At 41.8% G+C, this 24358-nt stretch overlaps 1 protein-coding gene across 2 annotated transcripts; it reads right to left on the minus strand.

The window, feature by feature from the left end:
* Positions 1-810: 810 nt before the first annotated feature.
* Positions 811-22238, minus strand: slc37a2 (solute carrier family 37 member 2). Of its 2 annotated transcripts, XM_080528682.1 has the most exons (18): positions 21629-22238; positions 20657-20738; positions 20465-20555; positions 20284-20362; positions 19947-20082; positions 19160-19236; positions 18539-18705; positions 16042-16079; positions 15796-15942; positions 13425-13515; positions 12673-12735; positions 11839-11924; positions 11453-11501; positions 10752-10825; positions 10401-10479; positions 10073-10170; positions 4557-4624; positions 811-1251 (listed from the first exon to the last, which is right to left on the minus strand). In XM_080528682.1, exons 1-18 carry the CDS (start codon positions 21679-21681, stop codon positions 1236-1238), a joined length of 1494 nt encoding a protein of 497 aa, XP_080384808.1. In that variant the 5' UTR covers positions 21682-22238; the 3' UTR covers positions 811-1235. The 2 variants fall into 2 exon arrangements, with proteins under 2 accessions (XP_080384808.1, XP_080384809.1); XM_080528683.1 differs by lacking the exons at positions 13425-13515; positions 15796-15942; positions 16042-16079.
* Between the last annotated feature and the right edge of the window lie 2120 nt (positions 22239-24358).

Raw genomic sequence — 24358 nt, forward strand, 5'->3', positions numbered from 1 at the left:
CAATTTTGTCAAATGTTCATACTGAACATCAAAGACCAATTCCCTCAAATGGGTAAAAAAAAAAAAAAAGTAAGTTGAAACAACTTAGCCCAATCATATTAAATATGAATTCTACATTATAATACAATACATTTGCATTGAAACAAGAGTGCACAGAAATATTTTTTTTGTAATATTAGGCTAAACATAACAAATAAAACTTTTTTGGGGGAAAGAAGTGTGTTTTTCCAAGTCTCATCTGAAATCAACACACTTCATAAATGTAAAACACACCCAACGTTTAACTTCAGTCATATCAATGACAGCAGCCTGCCCATCCATATTCCATTCCCTCAGATAAAGTCTGATGCATTCACTGCATTAAAACTAGCTATTCATTCATTCATTAAAAAAAGTATAATAAATAAATTAAATAAATTAAATTAGCAATTTCCTCCACCTCTAAAAAAAGCTCTGACACCACAGGGCTGCCGAGGGTCCCTGAAGTCATTAGCACCTTGACACATCAGTAAGCTGGGTAGGGGACTGACGGGGGACACACACCTGTGAGAGGGACGTCATCGCCTCATACAAACATGTCTCAAGAGGACAGAGAAGTGTGTCTGTATGTCACAGGGCATTGACCTCATATGGCGTTGGTCAGACGCCTGCTTGTGCTGTGGAAATGAGTGAGCGGCAGGCTTGCAATCTTAAACAGACGGCGCATTCACAATCAAAACAAGGCGCACATGAAGGCAACTCAGTGGCAGCTGTTGAAATGGGCATGCAAGCTAAATAATAGTAGACCAACCAGTAGACAAGATTGAGGAAATGCAGTGTGCATTTTAATATTGATAAAAGACGTACACAGCCTGGAGAGTGGAAGCTCCTCCAAATGCATGGCACTGTTCATCATTATTATTTATTTATTTAAAAGAGATAAAAAGCCCAATTCATGGACTCATCGTCGTCTCTCTCTCTTTCTCTCTTTCTCTTTCACGCTCTCTCTTTCTCTCTGTTAGGCAGTCCGAGAATATCAATGAAGCTAGTTCTGAGCTCCTTTTATCTGCTGGTGATAGATCAGCTCCAATAAGGCTTAGCGATGAAAGGGTCTTCACCATGATAATCAGGGAGTTTTTTTTCGGTGCTTGGGGCTCGATTGTACGGACAGATTAGCCCTTGGTCCCCTTGTTGCATCCTGCCTCCCTCCCTCGCAGGTGTGATGTGGTGAGTGGTCTCTGGAGCCGACGCGGCCCTTAGAATTCTTTAAATCTGGAACACAAGGTCGGAGGACACACATTCATTTCAGAATGGAGCCGAATGCAAAAAAACGACCCTATCATTAAACATACAGTTGCACAAACTCAGGAATCAAGTCATCTTTATTGGGCAAGTTTATACAATAGCAGCTCCCCCAGAATTCTGTACAGAGCTGATCTTGCATCTGAGCATTTAATCACTGATGATTACGTGGCACTGAAAACCAACTTCAACCGTTTTGCATTGAAACTCAACCCCAATGATGAAACTCAACCCCCAATGATGAAACTCAACCCCCCAATGATGAAACTCAACCCCCCAATGATGAAACTCAACCCCCCAATGATGAAACTCAACCCCCAATGATGAAACTCAACCCCAATGATGAAACTCAACCCCAATGATGAAACTCAACCACAATGGAGAAAAAAGTTTGACACAATCGAAGTGGGTGACGACTGAGGAGCTCTGCCCCATGGACCACCATTAACACTTAAGATGGCCATTAATCAGCAGAGTCCCTGAGCACTATGATAGCAATAACAACAATAAGCTGGTGTTAAGGTCTCTGGCGTCATGAACAAAGCTCTAGGGAGGACTGCTTTGGCCGGTCATGGTAGCCCACACCAGTTCAATTCAGTTGAATCCATCTGGCACTTTTCTCTATGAAATAATCACTTCTCACAATCATGTTAGGTGAAGATATGCCCTGACAATCAAGCAGGTATGCTTTTATGATGTTTTTCTTTAACTCTGTCACGGCGAAGTGCGTGCGGTACAAACTAAAGTAGAGGCTGTTCAGCAGTTTCCGCCACCTACTACCAAGAAAGGCCTTGAGCGTTTTCTTGGTATGGTGGGTTACTATCTGAGTTTTTGTACAAACTTTTCTTCTGTGGTGGCCCCGCTGACAGACTTATTGAAAGCACAGGCTAAATATGTCTGGGATTCCAAGTGCCAAACTGCTTTTGAAAACGTGCAAACTCTTTTGTGCTCTGCTCCAGTTCTGGCTGCGCCACGTATGGACCACCCTTTCCAGCTTCAGGTGGATGCCAGTAATGTTGGGGCCGGGTCAGTGCTGTTGCAGGCTGATGGCCAGGGGATTTATCGAGTAATTGGCTACTTTTCCAAGAAGTTCAACTCATACCAGTTGAATTACCCTGTAATTGAGAAAGAGGCCCTTTCACTAATTTGGGGTCTTCGGCATTTTGACGTGTACGTGGGGGGTGGCGTTGCTCCGTTGGTGGTCTACACGGACCACAATCCCCTCACCTTTTTGCGATCATTACAAAATCCGAACCAAAGGCTTATGAGATGGGCATTGTTTTTGCAGCCATATCATTTAGACATCCGCCACATTAAAGGCGTCGATAATGTGATGGCTGATGCTCTGTCTCGGGCATTTTGAGCCATTTTGAGTATTTTGAGCCATGAGCAGGGTTACTGGGAATTTATGAATTCTTGTTTGTTTTTGTTTGGTTATTGGGGGGGATTATTGGTTTTTTGAGGGGGGGGATGTGGCAGCCCTCTCACTCATAACCATATATGGAGTGGTTGATTAGGTGATCTGAGGCACCTGGGCAGTGGCCTACTTAAACTGGCTGCTCCCTTGATTCTCCCTCTTCTCCTCCTTCCACCAGGTTTGGTTGTTTTGAGCTTAGGCTCTCTTTAGCTTTACTTTTACTTTAACACACCCTACAACATCTACACTACACCTTCCACTCATCCATACACTGCATTCACTACTGATGATACTGACTAACATATCTATTGTTACTTTAAGTACTTTAAGTTAGTTTAGTAAATAAATACTTTTGTTCTGATTTAAAGCTGTGTGGTCTCCCCTTATTTTGTGTACAGTGCCTTGAGCCTGGGCTGTTACAAACTTCCCTACACTAAAGGGCTCTGCACACAGCGTGCGATTTCTGTTGCGCGTCAACATTCCATTTTGAAGTTTGAATGGAAGTCTATGAGAACATCGCATTTCAACACACACGGCCCCGATTTTAATCGCACGGCGAAAATTCGATTCCATTCATTTTGAATGGGACAAAGCACACGGCGTGCGAGTTTTGTCGCACTGTCAAATTTGTGCTTTTTCCCATTCAAAATGAATGGAATCGAATTTTCGCCGTGCGATTAAAATCGGGGCCGTGTGTGTTGAAATGCGATGTTCTCATAGACTTCCATTCAAACTTCAAAATGGAATGTTGACGCGCAACAGACATCGCACGCTGTGTGCAGAGCCCTTAACACTCCGCTCGGTACAGCTGGACTGTAAAAGCCTGAGTATGAATCAGGCCTTTGCAATGGGCAGCTCCACGGCTGTGGAACCACCTCCCACTGAACATCCAGACCGCCCCATCAAGACTCTGCTTAAAACTCACTACTGTTGTGAACGAGGCTACTGAGATGTTCCTGATGTGTTATAGTATTAATGTCTGTCTTTAAATGTGTACGGTTATGAATGTTAGAAGGTCCTCCATGTTTTTTTGTTTGTTTATATGTGTGGTGGCCTGGGAAAACCCGTCGGATGTCGCTGGCGTTCGTTCGTGGCAAAGAGCAAATATAGATGGAAATCGCGATTTTGGCGATTTTGATATGTGGTATTCTAGTACTTTGAACTCCATACTACATTATGGTGAATAAACATTTTAAGAAAACAAAAGAGAAAGTACTTATTTTGATGTTTTTGTGGCGGGTAGTTTGCTAGCGAAACAACATCACGTTGAACGTCTCATTCTCAGTTAAGCAACGCACGCACACATGAGCGAAAGGAGAGACGATACTTCCACCTGTGTTATTGCCAGTTTACTGATGCTCACAATAAGCATAAAGTAATAAAATCTTAACTAGAAGACACACAAATGGATCTGTCCCTCGCATACCGACGGGGCGAGCAGACTACCACCGCATCACAAGCAGACAAACGAGACCGGCCGATCTGCATAGGCTCCTCATTCAACCAGTTATGAATAGCTGAGAACTTCTAATTTATGGAAATATAAAAAAATGAAAATGTCAAAATGCCACCATGTGAAGGGTTTTCCCAGGCCACCACACATATTGTTGTCCTTACCAGTCTGTGTTACTCCATCATGTTTTCTCTCTGTTTTTAGAGTCCGCGCCCAGGGCGCCCTAAACCGCTGTAGTTTGGTGCGTGTTAAAATAAAATTGACTATGACTATGAACAAGGTGTGAGGGGATCAACTTTCCTTTACTGGTAGCTTTTGTGATCAAGTCCCCTTTTGTTATGATCATTCCCTACCACTAAAGGGGCTTTTCCCCCACACGCTTCCACACTCAATCATGACGCTCACCCTCTTAGTCTCTGTGGGCTGTGTCCACACCAACCCCTGACTTCCTTATACACCAGCCGGCACAGGAGCTGCAAACACACACAAGGATCAAGTATTCAACACAACAAATTTTTTTAAATTCAACATATTTCTATTGCAGCTATTCATGTTCATTTTAGACATTTTACATAAATTGGTATTAACTCAATAAAACTACACAGCTAAAGAAATTGTAACATAGCAATAAAGTGGAATGACACAGGAAAAAAGGTATTTAACACAGTAAGCAATAGCACTAAACCAGCCACTAATGAGTTCTCCTACCTATGCTAATTAGAATCAGCTGTGTTAGTGCGTGTAGGTGGGTAAGTAATTCCACTCTTAAAAAATAAAAATAAAAAAAAGGATTTCCCACCTCTGAATGCAAGTAAACAAATGATTTGTCACCAGCTTTCCTACAAGAATTCTCTGTCTAATGATGGGTAGTTAGAAGCAAAGAGCACTCCCAAAACCTTCGCAACAAGATTGTTGAGCACAGAAGAGTCAAATCCAAGAGCCAAGGACCACTTGAGCAGAGCTCCAGAAAGACCTGGAAGCAGCAGACACAGTTGTCACAAAGAAAACAATAGTCAATGCACTCCACCGCCACAATCTCCATTCACGATCACCCCGGAAGACTTTGTTACTGAAGAAAAGGCATGTTGAAGCTTGTTTAAAGTTTGTAACAGAACATTTGGGCCTGTAGATTACTGGGAGAATGTAGTCTGGTCGGACGAGACAAAAATCTTTTCGGCAACAATACGACGCGCCATGTTTGAAGAGATGGCTCTGCATATGATCCGAAAAGTACCCTACCTACAGTATGAGGTGGAAGCATCATGGTATGGGATGTGGATGTTTCTCTTCACATGGTACTGGTGGAATCCAAATTATCGAAGGGAAGATTAATAGAGCCATGTACCAGGAAATTCTTGAGAGAATCTGTTGCCATCCACCAGGATGATGAAGATGAGACGCGGGTGGAACTTCCAGCAGGACAACAATCCAAAACATACTGCAAAGGAGACTCTCAATTGGTTCAAGACCTAGAAAGTAAAGGTGTTGGACTGGCCTAGTCAAACGTCAGACTTAAATCCAATAGAAAACTTGTGGAAGGAACTGAAGATGAAGATTCCCCAGCCCACAATCCCACCTGCATCACTGTGAGAGATTAGTTTGTTCAGGAAGCGTGTTGAAGCTGTCATTGGAAACAAAGGCTTCTCCACCAAGTGTTAAATACATTTCAGTTAGCGTGTTCAATACCTATTTCCTGTGTCATTCCCCTTTATTGCACATAACCTTTTTTTATGGTGGAGTGTTACAATTATTTTAGCTGTGTAGTTAATACAAATGTCTGATCTAAATTACATGTGAATAGCTGCAATGGAAATATGTTGAATATTTTTTTTATTTTTTTTTAAACATAATACTTGTTTCCCCCACTGTATTTGTTTGCATGTGAGATATAACCATGAATAAATAAAATCACACAATTTATTAACAAATATTTGTCTGCTCAGCAAACTTTGCATCACGGAGCGTCACACATGGGAGATCTACTCCTCTGATATATAGTTATATATATACATACTGATATATAGTTATTTATACAACAGTTAGTTCCGACCAAGTAATTTGATTGGACAAGAGGCATTCAATGAGTGCTGATATACAGTATAACAGCACTGGGACTTTTAACTATAGGTATCACTCCGCCGCACAGATGTTCTACTAAAGTACCGTTAATTAGACGACATGTTTGTGTTCAGGTTACTAGGCAACAGTCCATTTGAAGTTCAGTTGCGGCCTGCGGCCTCGTACCTACGACTGAATCACAGCCGTGCTGATATTCAGTATAACACACTCCCTCTCGTGTGATATTGCTTAAATATATATATATACATGCTGATATATAGTTATATAATATATACAGTATATCTCAAAAGTGAGTACACCCTTTAGATTTTTGCAAATATTCTGTCATATCCTTTCAGGGGATAACACTATCTTAATGAAACTTTGATATAACTTAAAGTAGTCAGTGTGCTGCTTGAATAACAGTATAGATTTATTGAAAATAACTCAGTACACAGCTGTTAATGTCTAAACAGCTGGCAACAAAAGTGAGTACACCCCATAGTGAACATGTCTAAATTGTGCCCAAAGTGTCAATATTTTGTGTGACCACCATTGTTATCTAGCACTGCTTTAACCCTCCTGGGCATGGAATTCACCAGAGCTGCACAGGTTGCTTCTGGAATCTTCTTCCACTCCTCCATGACGACATCACGGAGCCCACGGATGTTGGACACCTTGCACTCCTCCACCTTCCTCTTGAGGATGCCCCACATGTGCTCAATTGGGTTTAGGTCTGGAGACATACTTGGCCAGTCCATCACCTTAACCTTCAGCTTCTTCGGCAAGGCCGTTGTCATCTTGGAGGTGTGTTTAGGGTCATTATCATGTTGGAAAACTGCCCTACGGCCCAGTTTCCGAAGAGAGGGGATCATGCTCTGCTGCAGGATGTCACAGTATATATTGGAATTCATGTGTCCCTCAATGAAATGCAGCTCCCCAGTGCCGGCAGCACTCATGCAGCCCCAGACCATGATGCTGCCACCACCATGCTTGACTGTAGGCAAAACACATTTGTCTTGGTACTCCTCACCAGGGTGCCGCCACACACGCCGGACACCATCTGACCCAAACAGGTTTATTTTGGTCTCATCAGACCACAGGACATGGTTCCAGTAACTCATGTTCTTGGATTCATTGTCTTCAGCAAACAGTTTGCGGGCTTTCTTATGCATCGGTTTCAGAAGAGGCTTCTGTCTGGGGCGACGGCCATACAAACCGATTTGATGCAGTGTGCGGCGTATGGTCTGGGCACTGACAGGCTGACATCCCACTTCTGCAACCTCTGCAGCAATGCTGGAAGCACTCGCACGTCTATTTTTTTAAACCAACCTCTGGATATGACGCTGAGCATGTGGACTCAACTTCTTTGGTCGACCCTGGCGAGGCCTGTTCCGAGTGGAACCTGTCCTGGAAAACCGCTGTATGATCTTAGCCACTGTGCTGCAACTCATTTTCAGGGTGTTGGCAATCTTCTTATAGCCAAGGCCATCTTTGTGAAGCGCAATCATCCTTTTTTTCAGCCGCTCAGAGAGTTCCTTGCCATGAGGTGCCATGTTGTCCAGCATTCAGAGAGAATTGTGCCCAAAACACCAAATTTAACAGCCCTGCTTATTATTTACACCTGAATCCTTGTAACACTAACGAGTCACATGACACCAGGGCGGGAAAACAACATCATTGGGCACAATTAGGACATGTTCACTATGGGGTGTACTCACTTTTGTTGCCAGCTGTTTAGACATTAACAGCTGTGTACTGAGTAATTTTCAAAGGACAATAAATCTATACTGTTATTCAATAAGTTATATCAAAGATTCAGTAGGATAATGTTATCCCCTGAAAGGATATAACAGAATATTTGCAAAAATCTAAAGGGTGTACTCACTTTTGAGATATACTGTATATATACTGATGTATATATACATACTGATAGGTGTATATATACATACTGATATATAGTTATATATATATAGATACTGATATATAGGTGTATATATACACATACTGATATATAGTTATACCGGTATATAGATACTGATATATAGGTGTATATATACACATACTGATATATAGTTATATATATATATATATATATATATATATATATATATATACATACTGATATATAGGTGTATAGATGCATACTGATATGTAGTTATATACTGTATATAGATACTGTGGCGCTTAGGTGGCGTAGTGGGTTAAGCGCTGACCATGTAACCGCAGGGTCCCCGGTTCGATTCCGGCCGGGGACATATCCTGCATGTCATACCTCCTCTCTCTCTCACCCATCCTTCCTGTCTAAATCTTCACTATATCTGTCAAATACAAATGAAAAATATGAGTGGGACTGCCCCACTCAGAAAAAAAGTTATATATATATATATATATATATATATATATATATATATATATATATATATATATATATATATATATATATATATAGAGATAGAGATAGAGATAGATAGATACTGATATATAGGTGTATATATACATACTGATATATAGGTGTATATATACATCAGGGTTTCCGTTAGAAAAAATTGCCGCCGGACATCGTGTCCGGGAAGATTTCGATTTACCGGACAAACGTGATATATTCCGGTCATCTGATTAAAATATAATAAAATATTATTTTTTTTATTTTTTTTTCTCAAAATCTAATATAGCTGTTTGTCGCGGTGATTACTGTTGTGTAGCGGCCTATATGTGCCATTTAATGTCTATTTCTCATCCGATACGATTAGATGCGAGCTATATAATATATAATAATATAACATGATTCGCATGCGCGCTATGCCATTATGTCCAGCGCTGAACGGGCGCCTCACTGGGAACTGAACAGACAGCATCGATCAATGAACGGACTCCACATTACGTTAACTGAAGTTTGTTAAATTGTTTGGGATTAATGTGAGTTTTCTATTTTCTCTTTCCAGTTTTACCCTTTTTTTTATCAATAAAACAACGTCATTTCTATAACCAGGGGGGTATTCCATCAACATCGCTAAAAGAAAATCCAGGTTTAGTCTGACAAAGTCTCGCGAGGGTTCCTAAAAATATACAGGCATATTCCGATAAATCTCGCGAGAGTTATCAAAAATAAGCCAGGATTTTCCTTTAGCGACGTTGATGGAATACCCCCCAGGTCTCGCTGGTTGGGAAGGCATTTCGTTTAGCTGCCTGTCAAATCATACTTAATCGGACTCGGGAGTATGACAATGAGGAGAACATAACTGTTTTTGTATGTCGTCCTGAAGACCGGCTGTTAGATCATATCGCTGAAGTTTGTCTCCATAGTGTAAATGTTGTCCGTTTCGTTTGTTATCCGCTCCGCTTCGGGACACCATTTTCAGCTGAGCACCAAACACACACACACAACACTGCCCGAGAGAGAAGGACCCGCCCCCTTTAGTTAGCCTATAGGCTATAGGCTAACTAAAGGGGGCGGGTCCTTCTCTCTCAGGCAGGCTAACTAAAGGGGGCGGGTCCTTCTCTCTCGGGCAGGCTAACTAAAGGGGGCGGGTCCTTCTCTCTCGGGCAGTGTTGTGCGTGTATGAGTGTGTGTGTGTTTGGTGCTCAGCTGAAAATGGTGGCCCGAAGCCAAATTGTGCTTAGAGGGAATTATTTTCACCGGACATTATGTCCGACGAGTTTTCAATTTGTCGGACTTCAACACATTTTACCGGACAAAGACCGGTAATTACCGGTTAACGGAAACCCTGATATACATACTGATATATAGGTGTATATATACATACTGATATATAGGTGTATATATACATACTGATATATAGGTGTATATATACACATACTGATATATATATACATACTGATATAGTCTTATAGAGCCTCACCAGACAGGCCAGGATGTCAGCAGTGATGAGCATGTAGAACACGTTGTTCCACCCTGTCGGAGAGATCAGGCCAGCTAAGAGAGGACCTATGGCGGCACCTAGAGGACAGTTGGAGAACTACAATCAAACACACACCTGGGGGCTGTACTGGAGTGACATACATTTCTATCCCGGGCATAGTTCACAATGTAATGTTATTTCGTACAGCTATGAGCTCTCCACCTCACACATAACGTATCAAAAACAAAAGAAAATGTCACACAACTCTGTAATATCAAGATCGGTTTTCGTATTAATTGCGTCTGCGGCCCAGACATTCCTCACATACCTATTGACCCCGTGCCGTCAATAATGGCTGTTACCGTTGACAACGCTCTGGAGTTTCCTCTCAGGCATTCGTGTGTCCCCTAAGGAAGGAGAGCAGACAGCACACCTTACACACACACACACACACACCTTACCAACCAACACTCAGGCCAGTTCAAAGTCTCTCTAGGGGACAGCAACAACAGATAGGTCCAGGCAGGGCCTGAGTGGGGGTCCACCTGGAGGAGGGGGCGGTGTGGGGCTTGTGAGTGGGCTTATCTCCCCCAGTGTGACTGTAGGGTTAGCGAGAGATTGCTGGGGGGGGGACATGGGGAGCTCATGTGAGAGAGGTATACAGTGAGGCAGTAGTTACCAGGTCAGCAGACACTGCAGTGGTGATGAGGGCGTAGGGGCCATTCACCAGGGCTCCGCACACACACAGCATCCCTATAGGACAGAGACCCTGAGGGTCAGTGCACATGCACGCACACGCACACGCACACGCACACGCACACACACACACACAGCATCCCTATAGGACAGAAGCCCTGAGGGTCAGTATTACAGTACACACACACACACACACACACACACACACACACACACACACACACACACACACACACACACACACACACACACACACACACACACACACACACACACACACACACACACACACACACACACACACACACACACACACACACACACACACACACACACACACACAGCATCCCTATAGGACAGAAGCCCTGAGGGTCAGTATTACAGTACACACACATATATATATATATATATACACACACACACACACACACACACACACACACACACACACACACACACACACACACACCCCATCCCTATAGGACAGAAGCCCTGAGGATCAGTATTACAGTACAAGCTAAATAGGGTAAAGATCAGTAGATCGCCGACGTTAATTGACAGTACAGGGCTGGTATTGTCCCAAACTCTGTAACATGCACACAATAAAACTATTGTCATTTAGTGCAAGAACATGGCTTTTTGGCTTCAAACGTTGAATTTAATTATAAAAACAAACAGCCTTACCGACTGTAGTTCCGAGGCTGTTCTGTCCAATGTGATTGTACAGGAACAGCTAGGGTAGGAATAAAATCAAGTCAGTGTTGGCACGCGTGAAGGATTTGCTCATGATTTATGAACCGTTTCTGAAGCAGACCTGGAAGAAAACATTGAGCCATGCTGAAAAACAGATCCACACTCTCCTGTCAAGGAGCTCACACACAGGGGCCAAACATTCTCGGGAGACGTCCTCTTGGCAGAGGAAGCTGTTTCATACCGACTCCACTAAGCTCCAAGTGCGGCCGAGTTCCTCTAACCCTCTCTATGATCACATTCACACTGGAGTGACTGTACGTGAACTAGATTTACACTAGCCAAGTGTAGTGGGTTCCCCATGTGAATCCACCACTGACCATAGGAGCAGCTCCGATTAACATGACACAGCAGGTGGTGGCTCTGCCTCCTATGTAGTCTGACACCAGCCCAGCCATGATTCCCCCTGCAAACACACAACACACACTTAATACCACACACTTCATATAGAGGAAAACCATCACAGCTCCACTTGACCTGAGATGACAATCAAATACAATTACATATGAATCATTTGAGTGACCAATTCCAATGAAGACACTTGTGACAGTCTCTGGCTCTAGACACATCTCTACTGTACATCAGATTGATGTTCATGCTCATATATTGACTGTCCATACATTTATGGCTTTCGCACTATTGCACTGGTTAGATGCTGAACTGTGTTTCATTGTCTTTGTACTTGTACTCTGTCAATGACAACAAGGCTTAATGTAATCTAATCTAATCTGTTGTGTCTGCAGTAGTAATTTACAGTGGGGGAAATAAGTATTGAACACATCAACATTTTGTCCAGTAAATGTATTTCCAATGAGCCTATTAAAGTGAAATCTGCACCAGATTTTGGTATTAACTCAAACAATCCAGACAAAAAATCAAAACATTAAAGTCCATATGTAAATAAAGTTATGTGGAATAAAGTGGAATGAAACAGGAAAATAGTATAGTATGCAAATTGACTTGTTGTGTCTGCATTAACTTGTTATGTCTACGAATTGTTATATCGTTGACTTGTTAAGTGTATTACAACAGAAGTCATATACTAAACACAAGGTCCATCGGTGGAGAGTAGCCTGATTATCATGTTAGGGTACAGATCATCAGGTTATACAGATCATACAATCCCATAATGTCACACAACTGTGAAAGCTTACCAACAATTCCTCCCACATCAAACAGTGTGGACATGTCCCCGGCCGCCTTGGCGTCAAAGTTCGCTGCAGACAGAAACATTCCACATTTCAATCATGTGACATGATGGCACGGCCGCAAGAAGTCATGACGCATCTCGAAAAGCATTTGATTGTAAATATGTGACATGGTCTGGTGAAAAAGTCCTCATGGTAATTTTTCTAGTTTTTCCAGATCATGAATTGTAAGCTTTCAAATGATGTGTCATACACTGAAATCTGAAAACAGTTGAAGAAGATTATGCTTATTTTAATGTTGGTCCACCTCAAACAAAATAGCGGAGAAAACGCGCTCTGAATCAAAACACGCAAAACAGCTGCTAGTAGCTAGTGCTAAAAAAGAACTTCTCTACGAACATCTAACTGCATTTTTAGCACATAACAACATGCTGATAGAATATCAACATGCCAAAAACACACATAATTGAACACGTCCTAAAACGTACGTTTGTTTACAAGCCATCAGTTTATCTATCAGTAGCATACGGCAGACAGCGAATCAAATTCACAACTGATAAGTATTTAGTGATCCTAAAACTGTTATATCGAGTGGGCTCTTCAACACTTCATTATGCACAAACAGAAAAGGTTTTTGCTCATTTGCATGACTTGAGGATTGCCGAAATGCAGCCCTTTTTACCAGACTTTGTCTCACATATGGGGATGAATTAAATTTTAACCATATGATGTGAAATCACAAGTACAAAACTACTGACCAACATTAGCAATGTAGAGGGGCAGCCAGTAGAGGAAGGTGTAGCTCACAAGCTTGGCGAACAGCAGGCAGAGGGAGTACTCCATCACGCCCTGTAATAGTTGAACACAGCACGGTTGAAGAGCGCTCCTAACCACTGTTACACACGCTTGGCAGCATGCTTGAGGTCCGGAAAAACATGATCATCAAACCTGAGTCACGGCAGAGGTGAACCAGGAAGTTAGGCTTCAAGGTGTCTATTAGCAACACAAAGGGAAATTAATAGAGTTGAGCCTCCTGCGACGCTCAAATCAGCTGATATTCAAATACAATAACTAATATACACAACTAACACAGTGTATATGTGTGTGTGTGTGTGTGTATGTATATATAATATATATATATATATATATATATATATATATATATATATATATATATATATATATATATATATATACAGTATATCTCAAAAGTGAGTACACCCTTTAGATTTTTGCAAATATTCTGTCATATCCTTTCAGGGGATAACACTATCTTAATGAAACTTTGATATAACTTAAAGTAGTCAGTGTGCTGCTTGAATAACAGTATAGATTTATTGTCCATTGAAAATTACTCAGTACACAGCTGTTAATGTCTAAACAGCTGGCAACAAAAGTGAGTACACCCCATAGTGAACATGTCTAAATTGTGCCCAAAGTGTCAATATTTTGTGTGACCACCATTGTTATCTAGCACTGCTTTAACCCTCCTGGGCATGGAATTCACCAGAGCTGTACAGGTTGCTTCTGGAATCTTCTTCCACTCCTCCATGACGACATCACAGAGCCCACGGATGTTGGACACCTTGCACTCCTCCACCTTCCTCTTGAGGATGCCCCACATGTGCTCAATTGGGTTTAGGTCTGGAGACATACTTGGCCAGTCCATCACCTTAACCTTCAGCTTCTTCAGCAAGGCCGTTGTCATCTTGGAGGTGTGTTTAGGGTCATTATCATGTTGGAAAACTGCCCTACGGCCCAGTTTCCGAAGAGAGGGGATCATGCTCTGCTGCAGGATGTCACAGTATATATTGGAATTCATGTGTCCCTCAATGAAATGCAGCTCCCCAGAGTGCCGGCAGCACTCATGCAGCCCCAGACCATGATGCTGCCACCACCATGCTTGACTGTAGGCAAAACACATTTGTCTTGGTACTCCTCACCAGGGTGCCGCCACACACGCCGGACACCATCTGACCCAAATAGGTTTATTTTGGTCTAATCAGACCACAGGACATGGTTCCAGTAACTCATGTTCTTGGATTCATTGTCTTCAGCAAACTGTTTGCGGGCTTTCTTATGCATCGGTTTCAGAAGAGGCTTCTGTCTGGGGCGACGGCCATACAAACCGATTTGATGCAGTGTGCGGCGTATGGTCTGGGCACTGACAGGCTGACATCCCACTTCTGCAACCTCTGCAGCAATGCTGGAAGCACTCGCACGTCTATTTTTGGAAACCAACCTCTGGATATGACGCTGAGCACGTGGACTCAACTTATTTGGTCGACCCTGGCGAGGCCTGTTCCGAGTGGAACCTGTCCTGGAAAACCGCTGTATGATCTTAGCCACTGTGCTGCAACTCATTTTCAGGGTGTTGGCAATCTTCTTATAGCCAAGGCCATCTTTGTGAAGCGCAATAATCCTTTTTTTCAGCCGCTCAGAGAGTTCCTTGCCATGAGGTGCCATGTTGTCCAGCATTCAGAGAGAATTGTGCCCAAAACACCAAATTTAACAGCCCTGCTTATCATTTACACCTGAATCCTTGTAACACTAACGAGTCACATGACACCAGGGCGGGAAAACATTTACATTTACATTTTTGGCATTTAGCAGACGCCTTATTCCAAAGCGACTTACAATCAATACATTTGAATACTAAGCATGTGAATCAGCAATCCACCATTCGTTGCAGGAAGAGTAATCTAGCTCGGGCCCGGGGACACTGATAGAAGGAAAGACCTTCTCCCTATTGCCTTCTACTAAAACCATTTTTTTTTTTACTGGAAAACAACATCATTGGGCACAATTAGGACATGTTCACTATGAGGTGTACTCACTTTTGTTGCCAGCTGTTTAGACATTAACAGCTGTGTACTGAGTAATTTTCAATGGACAACAAATCTATACTGTTATTCAAGCAGCACACTGACTACTTTAAGTTATATCAAAGTTTCATTAAGATAGTGTTATCCCCTGAAAGGATATGACAGAATATTTGCAAAAATCTAAAGGGTGTACTCACTTTTGAGATATACTGTATATATATATATATATAGGTTGATTTGTTGTTATAAGAAAATGGGAAAGAAGGAGGGACAGGAAGTGAGAGCAGTAGAAGGCGGGTCTTACGGGTATCCTCAAGGCTCCACAGAAGCTGATGGCCTGTGCGGGCCCCTCGGCGGGCTCCGAGGAGACAGAGCTGGTCCCAGGACTGTTGAAGATCTCCTCATTACTGGACGAGGTACGGAGGATGGGTTCAGTCTCTGACTCATTCTCCTGACGATATATAAATCATCTAATAAGCTAAATACTAATCAGCCAATGTGAAGGCCAGTAGTTGTTTGTGGTCAATGTGTGGTCTCTGGTTGTACTTACATGGTGCTGGGGAGTGCTGCAGTTGACATCTTCAGGTTCTATGAGTGGGGAGAGGGGGGGGGTTCTATTAAATAATTTGTTCTCATGTCAAAATACATTGTTGTTTTTTATGCAAGCCTGTTAGCATTTCACCTTTTCTGTCAGAATAAGAACATGCTTTAGGAATGCAAAGACATTTGTTTGAGGCACACCCTACTATGGAGCTTCATGGGTTTGCCTCCATAACATATTGATATTCATGCTCATATATTGACTTTTTATATTCATATTCAGATGCACGTATACTGACTTTATATACATTTACTTATACTCACTGTAATACTGTGTACTGTCCGACCATGCACTGTCCATACATTTATGGCTTTTGAACGATTGCACCTGTAACTTTTGCACTGGTTAGATGCCGAACTGCGTTTCGTTGTCTTTGAACTGTCTTTGTACAAATCTAATCTAATAAAATTTCATAACAGCGATGCATATGTGACACGGTTTCATTAAAAGGTCCGCATCTCTGCAATTGTGAAACCTCGCAATTGAGCCAAACAAGTCTTGTTGTGAAAAAATTTGTTTTCCGGTTTTTGGCATAGGACGACAAACGAAGCGATGAAGAACCCACTCGATATCATATCCAACAGTTTTACATTCACTAAATACCTACATTTAGTTAGCAAAGTCGGGTGGGGGGTATTAGTGTGGCAGTGTGTGTAGCCACGCCCACCCCAGCTGTATGTAAGGAGCCATGTGCGTGCGTGTGGATCTGTTGACAAGTTTACAAGATGGATGCTGAAGCTCTTGCTAATGCTATCAACAGAATTTCAAAAGCAGGCAGAAATATCGACAGTGGGCAATTAATGAACTCCTTCATATTGGACTATACATAATGGGAACTCCAAACGGGAACTCCGAACTCCGAATCTGACGATGACAGATGACAACTGAATGTCAGACATTGATCTCCACATCAGTTCACTATTCTTGGGACAGTCGTCTGCAGACAGACCATCTGCTGTGTTCTTGGGTAAGTTTTAGTGAGTTACATGTGTTGTTTACTAGGATTTTGTGTTGTTTACTTAGGATAGCCAAACAGTTATTTGTTGTTTTGTGAGTAAGGTAGATAATGCCTTTGTTAGCCTCAGTTATCAAACCACTGAAACTGCTCACCACAATTATGCCACACCTCTGCAAAACTAATAGGAGATGGTGGGAGGTAGAAATCGGTTGTCAAAGATAAAACATAATGAATAAATACATTTGTTGCAGACCTACTAAACATGCAACATAGTGTAATATGTTTCATGCACCATTTTAGTGTGTTTGTGTGTACCAGCTAGCCAAACAAGTGTTAGCTTGTTAGCTAGCTAGCTTTGTTAGAGATATAATAGATTATAGAAAAAGTTAATGCTTTTGTAATGAATGATAATTTTGTGTGGAATCAAAAATAATGATGAATAATTCATTGACATGTAGATTTGCTGTAGAATAATACTGTGAATTTAAATGATTTCACTAGCCTACTTCTGTTATACAGTACACTGAGAGTCTATGGAAAACCTACACTAGAGAAGTGTCCACACCTCTGACCTGAAATTTGTCTTACAGAATGACGAGGTGAGAGGTTCTGAGAGATGACACCTTGATGAGAGTCACCAGCACTTCAGGTATTTGTCATTGTCATTGTATAAGCAATTCTATTTTATGAAGATAGTAGTAGGCTATTTCGTTAAAAGTGGTGTTGGTAACAGTGGGCAATCATTTTAAATGTACTGTCTTCTTTTTTTATTACAGCTTTGATGCCCAGATGGGATGGGAAGGAACTACACCGAAGTCCCACTAGATGCTTTATGGACTATAATGATAAATGCATGCACACGGACACAACATTATAATTTTTTACCATTCTATTATTGTATTGCTCAATTGTATCATGCCTAATTTTTTCCATTGCCATGAATTTTACTCTCTTGTACTTGAATTATTCTAATTATTCTAATAATCTTGAATTATTATTATTATTATTATTATTATTTAGCTATTTAAACGTGTCAGCCCTGCAATTTTGTTTCCTGAGGGTCAGCTGACAACCCCGCTGACAGATGACAGGTAGATAATGACAGGTAGTGTAATGGGGGAGTGGTTGTCTTGAGGGTGTGGTTGTCTTGAGGGAGTGATTAGGGTGGAGTTAACCAGCTATTGTTCCCACCCATTACCTCTGTGAAAAACGTCTCTGAAGACTTTGAGGCTGGATATCTCAGTACGGTGGTTCAGGGGGTATCAACATTCAAATATTCATGACTTCTTCAACTTGTTTCAGATTTCAATGTATGACACATCATTTTAAAGCTTACAATCTACCCTTTCATAATCTGGAAAAAACAGAAAAATGATTTTGCCCTACTTGCAGACTTTTTAACCATGCCCTGTCACATATTTCATTCAACCTTTTGGGGTTTTGACTTAACACTCATCCCCTAGCGGCGCGGCTCAGACATGGACTCACTCTCCACCAGGAAGAAGAAGCAGAGGACCCCCGTGCAGGCGATGATGACCCCGGGCACGATGAAGGACAGGCCCCAGGTGGACGACACGAACACCCCGGCGATGAGGGAGCCCAGGATGTTGCCCACTGAGGTGTGGGAATTCCACACGCCCATGATGAACCCTCGTCTAAAGAGAACACACAGACACACACACACGCACGGACACGCACACACACACACACACACACACACACACACACACACACACACACGCACACACACACACACACACACAGGAGGATTTTCTTAGATAAACATTTTAAATTGTCTAAATAAACAGGGCTGCAGATTGGTGCAGTTGGTGTTAATTTGATATGCCAATCGATCAAGATAATGAGGACAGCTTAGGTCGGGAAAAGCTAATACTATCGCTGTCTCTATACCTGACCTTAAAAGGCTGATGTTACAACTTCGACCTGTTCCTATTCTGAATATTCAAAACATGACAGTCACGTGACTGACCTTGGGCTGGGGCCAGACTGACACACAGCGCTAGGGTAAATTAGGGTAGTGATACTGTGTAGTAAGCATTACTGAGGCGGTCTAGAGTAAGCCTATGGAGCTGGGGATCTCTCACTCACTTCCCCTTTCCGAACCAGTTCCCAATGCAGGCAACCACTGCAGGCCAGCCGGTGGTCTGCACCAGTCCATTCATGGCCTAGAGATGTCATCAGGAGGCAGAGGGGAGGCAGAGATTACACATGTTCACCCTTAAGACATTCTAGATCTGATGAAGTAGCTATCATCACAAATACTGCACAACACACATCTCAAATCGCCTGCCCCGTAGAGAGAGACAAGGGGAGGCGTGGGTGGAGAGAGAGATGAAGAGGAACAAGAGACAGAGAGAGAGAGAGAGAGAGAGAGAGAGAGAGAGAGAGAGAGAGAGAGAGAGAGAGAGAGAGAGAGAGGGGGGGGGATCGAAGCATAGGTCACCAGTAGCACTGAATATGTTTCTCTCACATAGCCTTGAGAAAGCACTGAGATGGAAACAATCCCTCACACTCGCGCCATCATGTGATGCTGCTGACTCGTCACGTGAGAGGCCTGGGTTGGGCTTTGACCTGACTTTTTTATTTTTACTTTTTTTTACAAATGTATCTCTGTATATTGTATAAACTATATTCATAAATGTTCCTTCATACACAATGTCCTGATTACACAATTTATTTCTCAAGGCAACAACAATGTTTATCTTCTTTTAACACAACATAGGCTACATCAACCTGTTCTTTAAGTACAGTATAGAGAGCCTGTTTTTTTTTTAGTCACTCATGCCAGACTCATAAAAGAGACTCTCCACACTACACAGAGCAGAAGGAGCCCCCTCAAAAAATGTCTGAAATGGAAAGTTGTCATGATAATTACCTGGATGAAGGCGTAGTACCATATGGAGTGGATTTTCAGGTAGAAGCCCAGACCGAACAGGCAGGTGAAGAGGCCGCTGAGGAGCATCCCGATGGTCAGGTAGTAGCGCAGCGGCACACGCTCCCCAAATATCCCGCTAGCAAGAAACACAGCCGGGTCAACTCCATGATGTGCAATGCACACACACACACTCGCACGCCAGCAAACACACACGCACGCATGCATACATACTCGCAAGCATACGCACAGACACACGCACACTGTATAATACACAGGATTACTGTTATTATTCAGTCATTACTGCTGATTTTTGTTAATTACACACATTCTGCTTTACCTGAAAAACATGCCGATGGCATAAGCAACCAGGAAGGAGTTGTCCAAGGCCCCAAACAACTTCTGATAGTTGTCCTGGTCTGCAAACAGAAGGAAACATGGCTATTAACCACATCATAGAAAGACTGTTTGATTGAGATGTTTCAAGCCTGGCAGACGACAGCCTCGGGCAGAGGACTCACCGAAGGGCGCCCAGTCACACCACGTGTCATTGTCGGTGATGTTGAGGCCCGGCGGCCGAATCACATTGGAACAGTTTCGGTGTAGCTCACTCTGTTGACAAAAACTGAGATCACATACATGGTCTCTAAAACCACTCCAGCCTTCAAAAACAACCAAACCAGAATAGAGACAGTTGGTTTGAGGGTTATCACCTTAACGATGCTAATGGGTTTGCGGGAGAGATGGTAACTGGTGTAGAAGAGAAAGGTGAGGAAGAGGGTGAAGCCTCGATACCTAAAAAAAGAGAGAGAGAGACAGAGATAAAAGATCAAATATCTCATTCTAATCATATCCAAAAACAGAAAACATGCCATAAACCTACCCATCTCTGCAAGTCAAAACACACTCTCTCCAGAATCACAGTCCCTTTACAACGGCCTAGATTTAGGAACACTATGCCATGCTGTGTAATAGGCTGGGTCCTTTGGGGTGAATGTAGCATAGGGAACAAATGGGCTATTCAGAAAGGTTCTTCACCACCAGCACCTCTGCCTCGTAGCCCCAGACCCATGCGCGACAGGAAGGCAGCCATGCACACTGTACATGCTCTGTATTGACCTGTTTACATTTCCTGAGTAGTAAGGCACATTTTACCTCTACCTCACGAAGAGCATTCACTTGAACAATGGAGTCATGAGTGCCAAAACTATAGGACAAAGTACAAGAGCCTAAATGGAGAGATTTGGGGAAACTTCATTCCCAGTGAGGGTGCATTGATGCCTAATTTCATAGAAAATCAGAGTAAACAAAAAACAAGGAAGTGACTGGGTAAATTGAAGCCTGTCTCGTGAATGTAGGCTACACCTATTCGTATTCCTATGATAAACTATGTAGGCATGACTACAGCATGCTGTAGATGTTAATAATAAAAGAATACGTGATGAAGTGGTCTCCTGCTACATTCATTGTCACCCCTCTGCTATGGAGGAACAGAATGTCACAGTGAGTCTCGCCAATCGTTATTGACATTGATATGTTGATTAGGGGCGAACGCCCTGAACTGTTTCCCAAACCCTCCCTCATCAACATACTTTACAATACCAACTTAATAATGCAGTACAGTTAGTTAGTGTTTGTATAAAGGTTGTCGGACAGAATTGAAAAGTTAGCGAGGGGAAACTTACCAGCGCTCCCTTGAAAAGGACGTGATAAATCTAATGCCAGGAGCCAAAGACATCTTTGGAGGAGTAGATACTTTATAAAACTTATTAAAACTGCTTATAAAATAGACATGATTTAAATTAATAGTTCATGCGTCCTCTATGATTCATATCGTATCCGTGTAAAAACGAGGACAACAGGAGCTCTACCGTACGAAACCCAAAATCGATACTTGTGACAAAAATAGCAGATCTTTTCAGAGCTCCAGTGATTCGCAACAATCTTCCATCCACGTTTGGTTTTTTTTCCCAATAAAACGCATCGATTTCTATTTTGTTTTTACAATTAAAACTGGTTGATTTAAAAGAACGGGTCAAAACAACTCCGATTAAAACAGTTTCAGTTGCTTCGCTATTCCAACTACTTCCTGATGAGGGAGAATCTCCGTAAACAATGAATTCCCATAGATTTCCATGCTGGCTGAACTTCTGAAGACCGGCGAGGTGATAGAGTTTACTAGTCGGTTCCTATAAATACTCTGTGCTCCTCTCTACCGCGTCACATGCACATTATTCCATATATTCATGGTTTGTGTCAATAATAGTTTGAAGTCAGTCATTCCATAATGTTTTCCAAGCCCTGCCAGCCACCGCATCTCCTCCGCTCTTCCGAAGTGTATGGACATGTGATTCAGTCTGACGTCACTACATTAAAGGAGGCGAAGCTGCTAGACTTTACCGTTTTTTTTCGATTGTCGCAGGGTTCAGAACTGAAGTCACATTGTCAAAACTCTTCATACAGTCCGCGAAACAGAAGTCCATGTGGATCAAACTGTGACTCATTTTACATTGCTTTCACACAAAATGCATTCAATGACCACGTTCTCCAAAATCCATAAACTCTTCTCTCATTCAAACTCCACCACCTGCAAAACACTGTATTTGCAACACATTTGTTCAAATGTTAACACACTGTGTTCAAAACTGTGAACACATTCAAAACAGAATGATTTGGTGCATTTTTGCAGTAATCATATTTAAATGTGACTTATTCAAATTTAAATTGGCACAGTTAATGTATAAAGCAAAGACTCACGAACTCCCAGGTAACATAAAAAAAATATTTATAGAGAGGGATAAGGGATACCATTTGAGAGGTAACCACAACTTTAACAAGGGTTATGCTCGCACCCATCTCAGGAGCAGGTGCATATCATTCTACGGAGTCACCATATGGAATGGGCTAGAGGAAAATATGAAGGAAAGCAGAAATATTGCTCTATTTAAAAAAAGATTTAAAGAAATGTTTTGTTAAATACCAAAATGAGGAAAGGGAAGGTTGTTAATCTTCTGGAAACTAAGGTGTGGTTTTCTTTGTCTTTTTCTTCTGTATGACATTGTGGATACTGATGTTTGTTATTTATTTATTTTGTGTTGTTTCAGTATTAAGAATGGAAAATTATGTTTATTTATTTATTTTGTGTTGTATCAATATTAAGAATGTAAGTATTAGAACGGATGATACTTAAATATATGTATTAATTAATTGGATTATATAATGTAAGTATAATTGTTAAGTATAAACAGGGGTAGGCAGGATAAGCCTAGGCTTCTTCCTACTCCTTTTCAAACAATTGATAGGACTGTACTCTACATATTAGTTATTTGTTATTTAATATTTTAAATCATGTTCGAAATAAAGATTCATTCATTAAATGTCTAGTAAATATTAGCAGAATATATACAATGAATGTGATGTGACGTTGATGGGAACTTGTGGCCAGATGCAGACCAGAGGGTGGACCAGGGGGCCATTCCACTAAAGGTGGATCAGTATAGCGGCGATATAAATAAATGCGGCGCTCAGGCAACTCGAGATTGGAATTCAAGCCTCAGGTGATTCCTCGAACAGACATAAAGAGCCCAGAAGAGTCGATCTGTCGAAATGAAGATACTCCACTCTGCAGGTGTTCCTCTTTTAGGAAATATTAGTTCCCACTTCACAGGAGATAGATAGATTAGATAGTTTGACTGTGTGATAGAAAGATAATTTGATATTTTGAAAGTGTGATCGATCGATAGATAGTTTGATTGTGTGATAGATAACTTGATATTTTGAAAGTGTGATAGATATATCGATAGATCAATAAAGAAAAGAGTGTAAAAAAAAAAAAACTTGGACAGTCACGTGCTCAACTTGCATTGCGGTCATCACAGCGGTCTGGCTGGCGTAGTGGTTAAGGCAGCCGACTCGAGTTCCAAAGGTTGCGAGTTCGAGACTTGACTAAGTCATTCTTTTTCTTTTTTTTTTACATTTAACCGAAGATTTCATGCAAAGGTTTCAAACACCATTGTAATCGTGTCAGTTCTTGTAAATTAGCCTGCACCATAATTTTATAGCCTACATGCTTTTTTAAATGAGATTTTAGATTAGATTCAGACAACGAAATGTAGTAAAAAGTGCGTCTGAAGAGGGATTCGAACCACCGATATAAAATGACGAATAAATCCTGTGGCAGCAGTCGATACCACTAGGCCATTGTGGCGATATGACGGTTTGTAGCCTGCTGCGGATATCACCACAGTAGTAATATTCATTTATTAAAATATGAACATATAACAATAACTGGGGCTAGTATGACCTACGCATTTAATCGGTCAGCAATTTCTTGCCAAACCATTTCCCTCGCCTTGTTAATTGCGGCAGTATTGCACTATTTTACATCTTATTTTTCCGTCTTCATAAAAATCAAT

Source organism: Nansenia antarctica (genome assembly GCF_963989245.1).
Source record: "Nansenia antarctica genome assembly, chromosome: 4".
Classification (NCBI taxonomy): Eukaryota; Metazoa; Chordata; class Actinopteri; order Argentiniformes; family Microstomatidae; genus Nansenia; species Nansenia antarctica.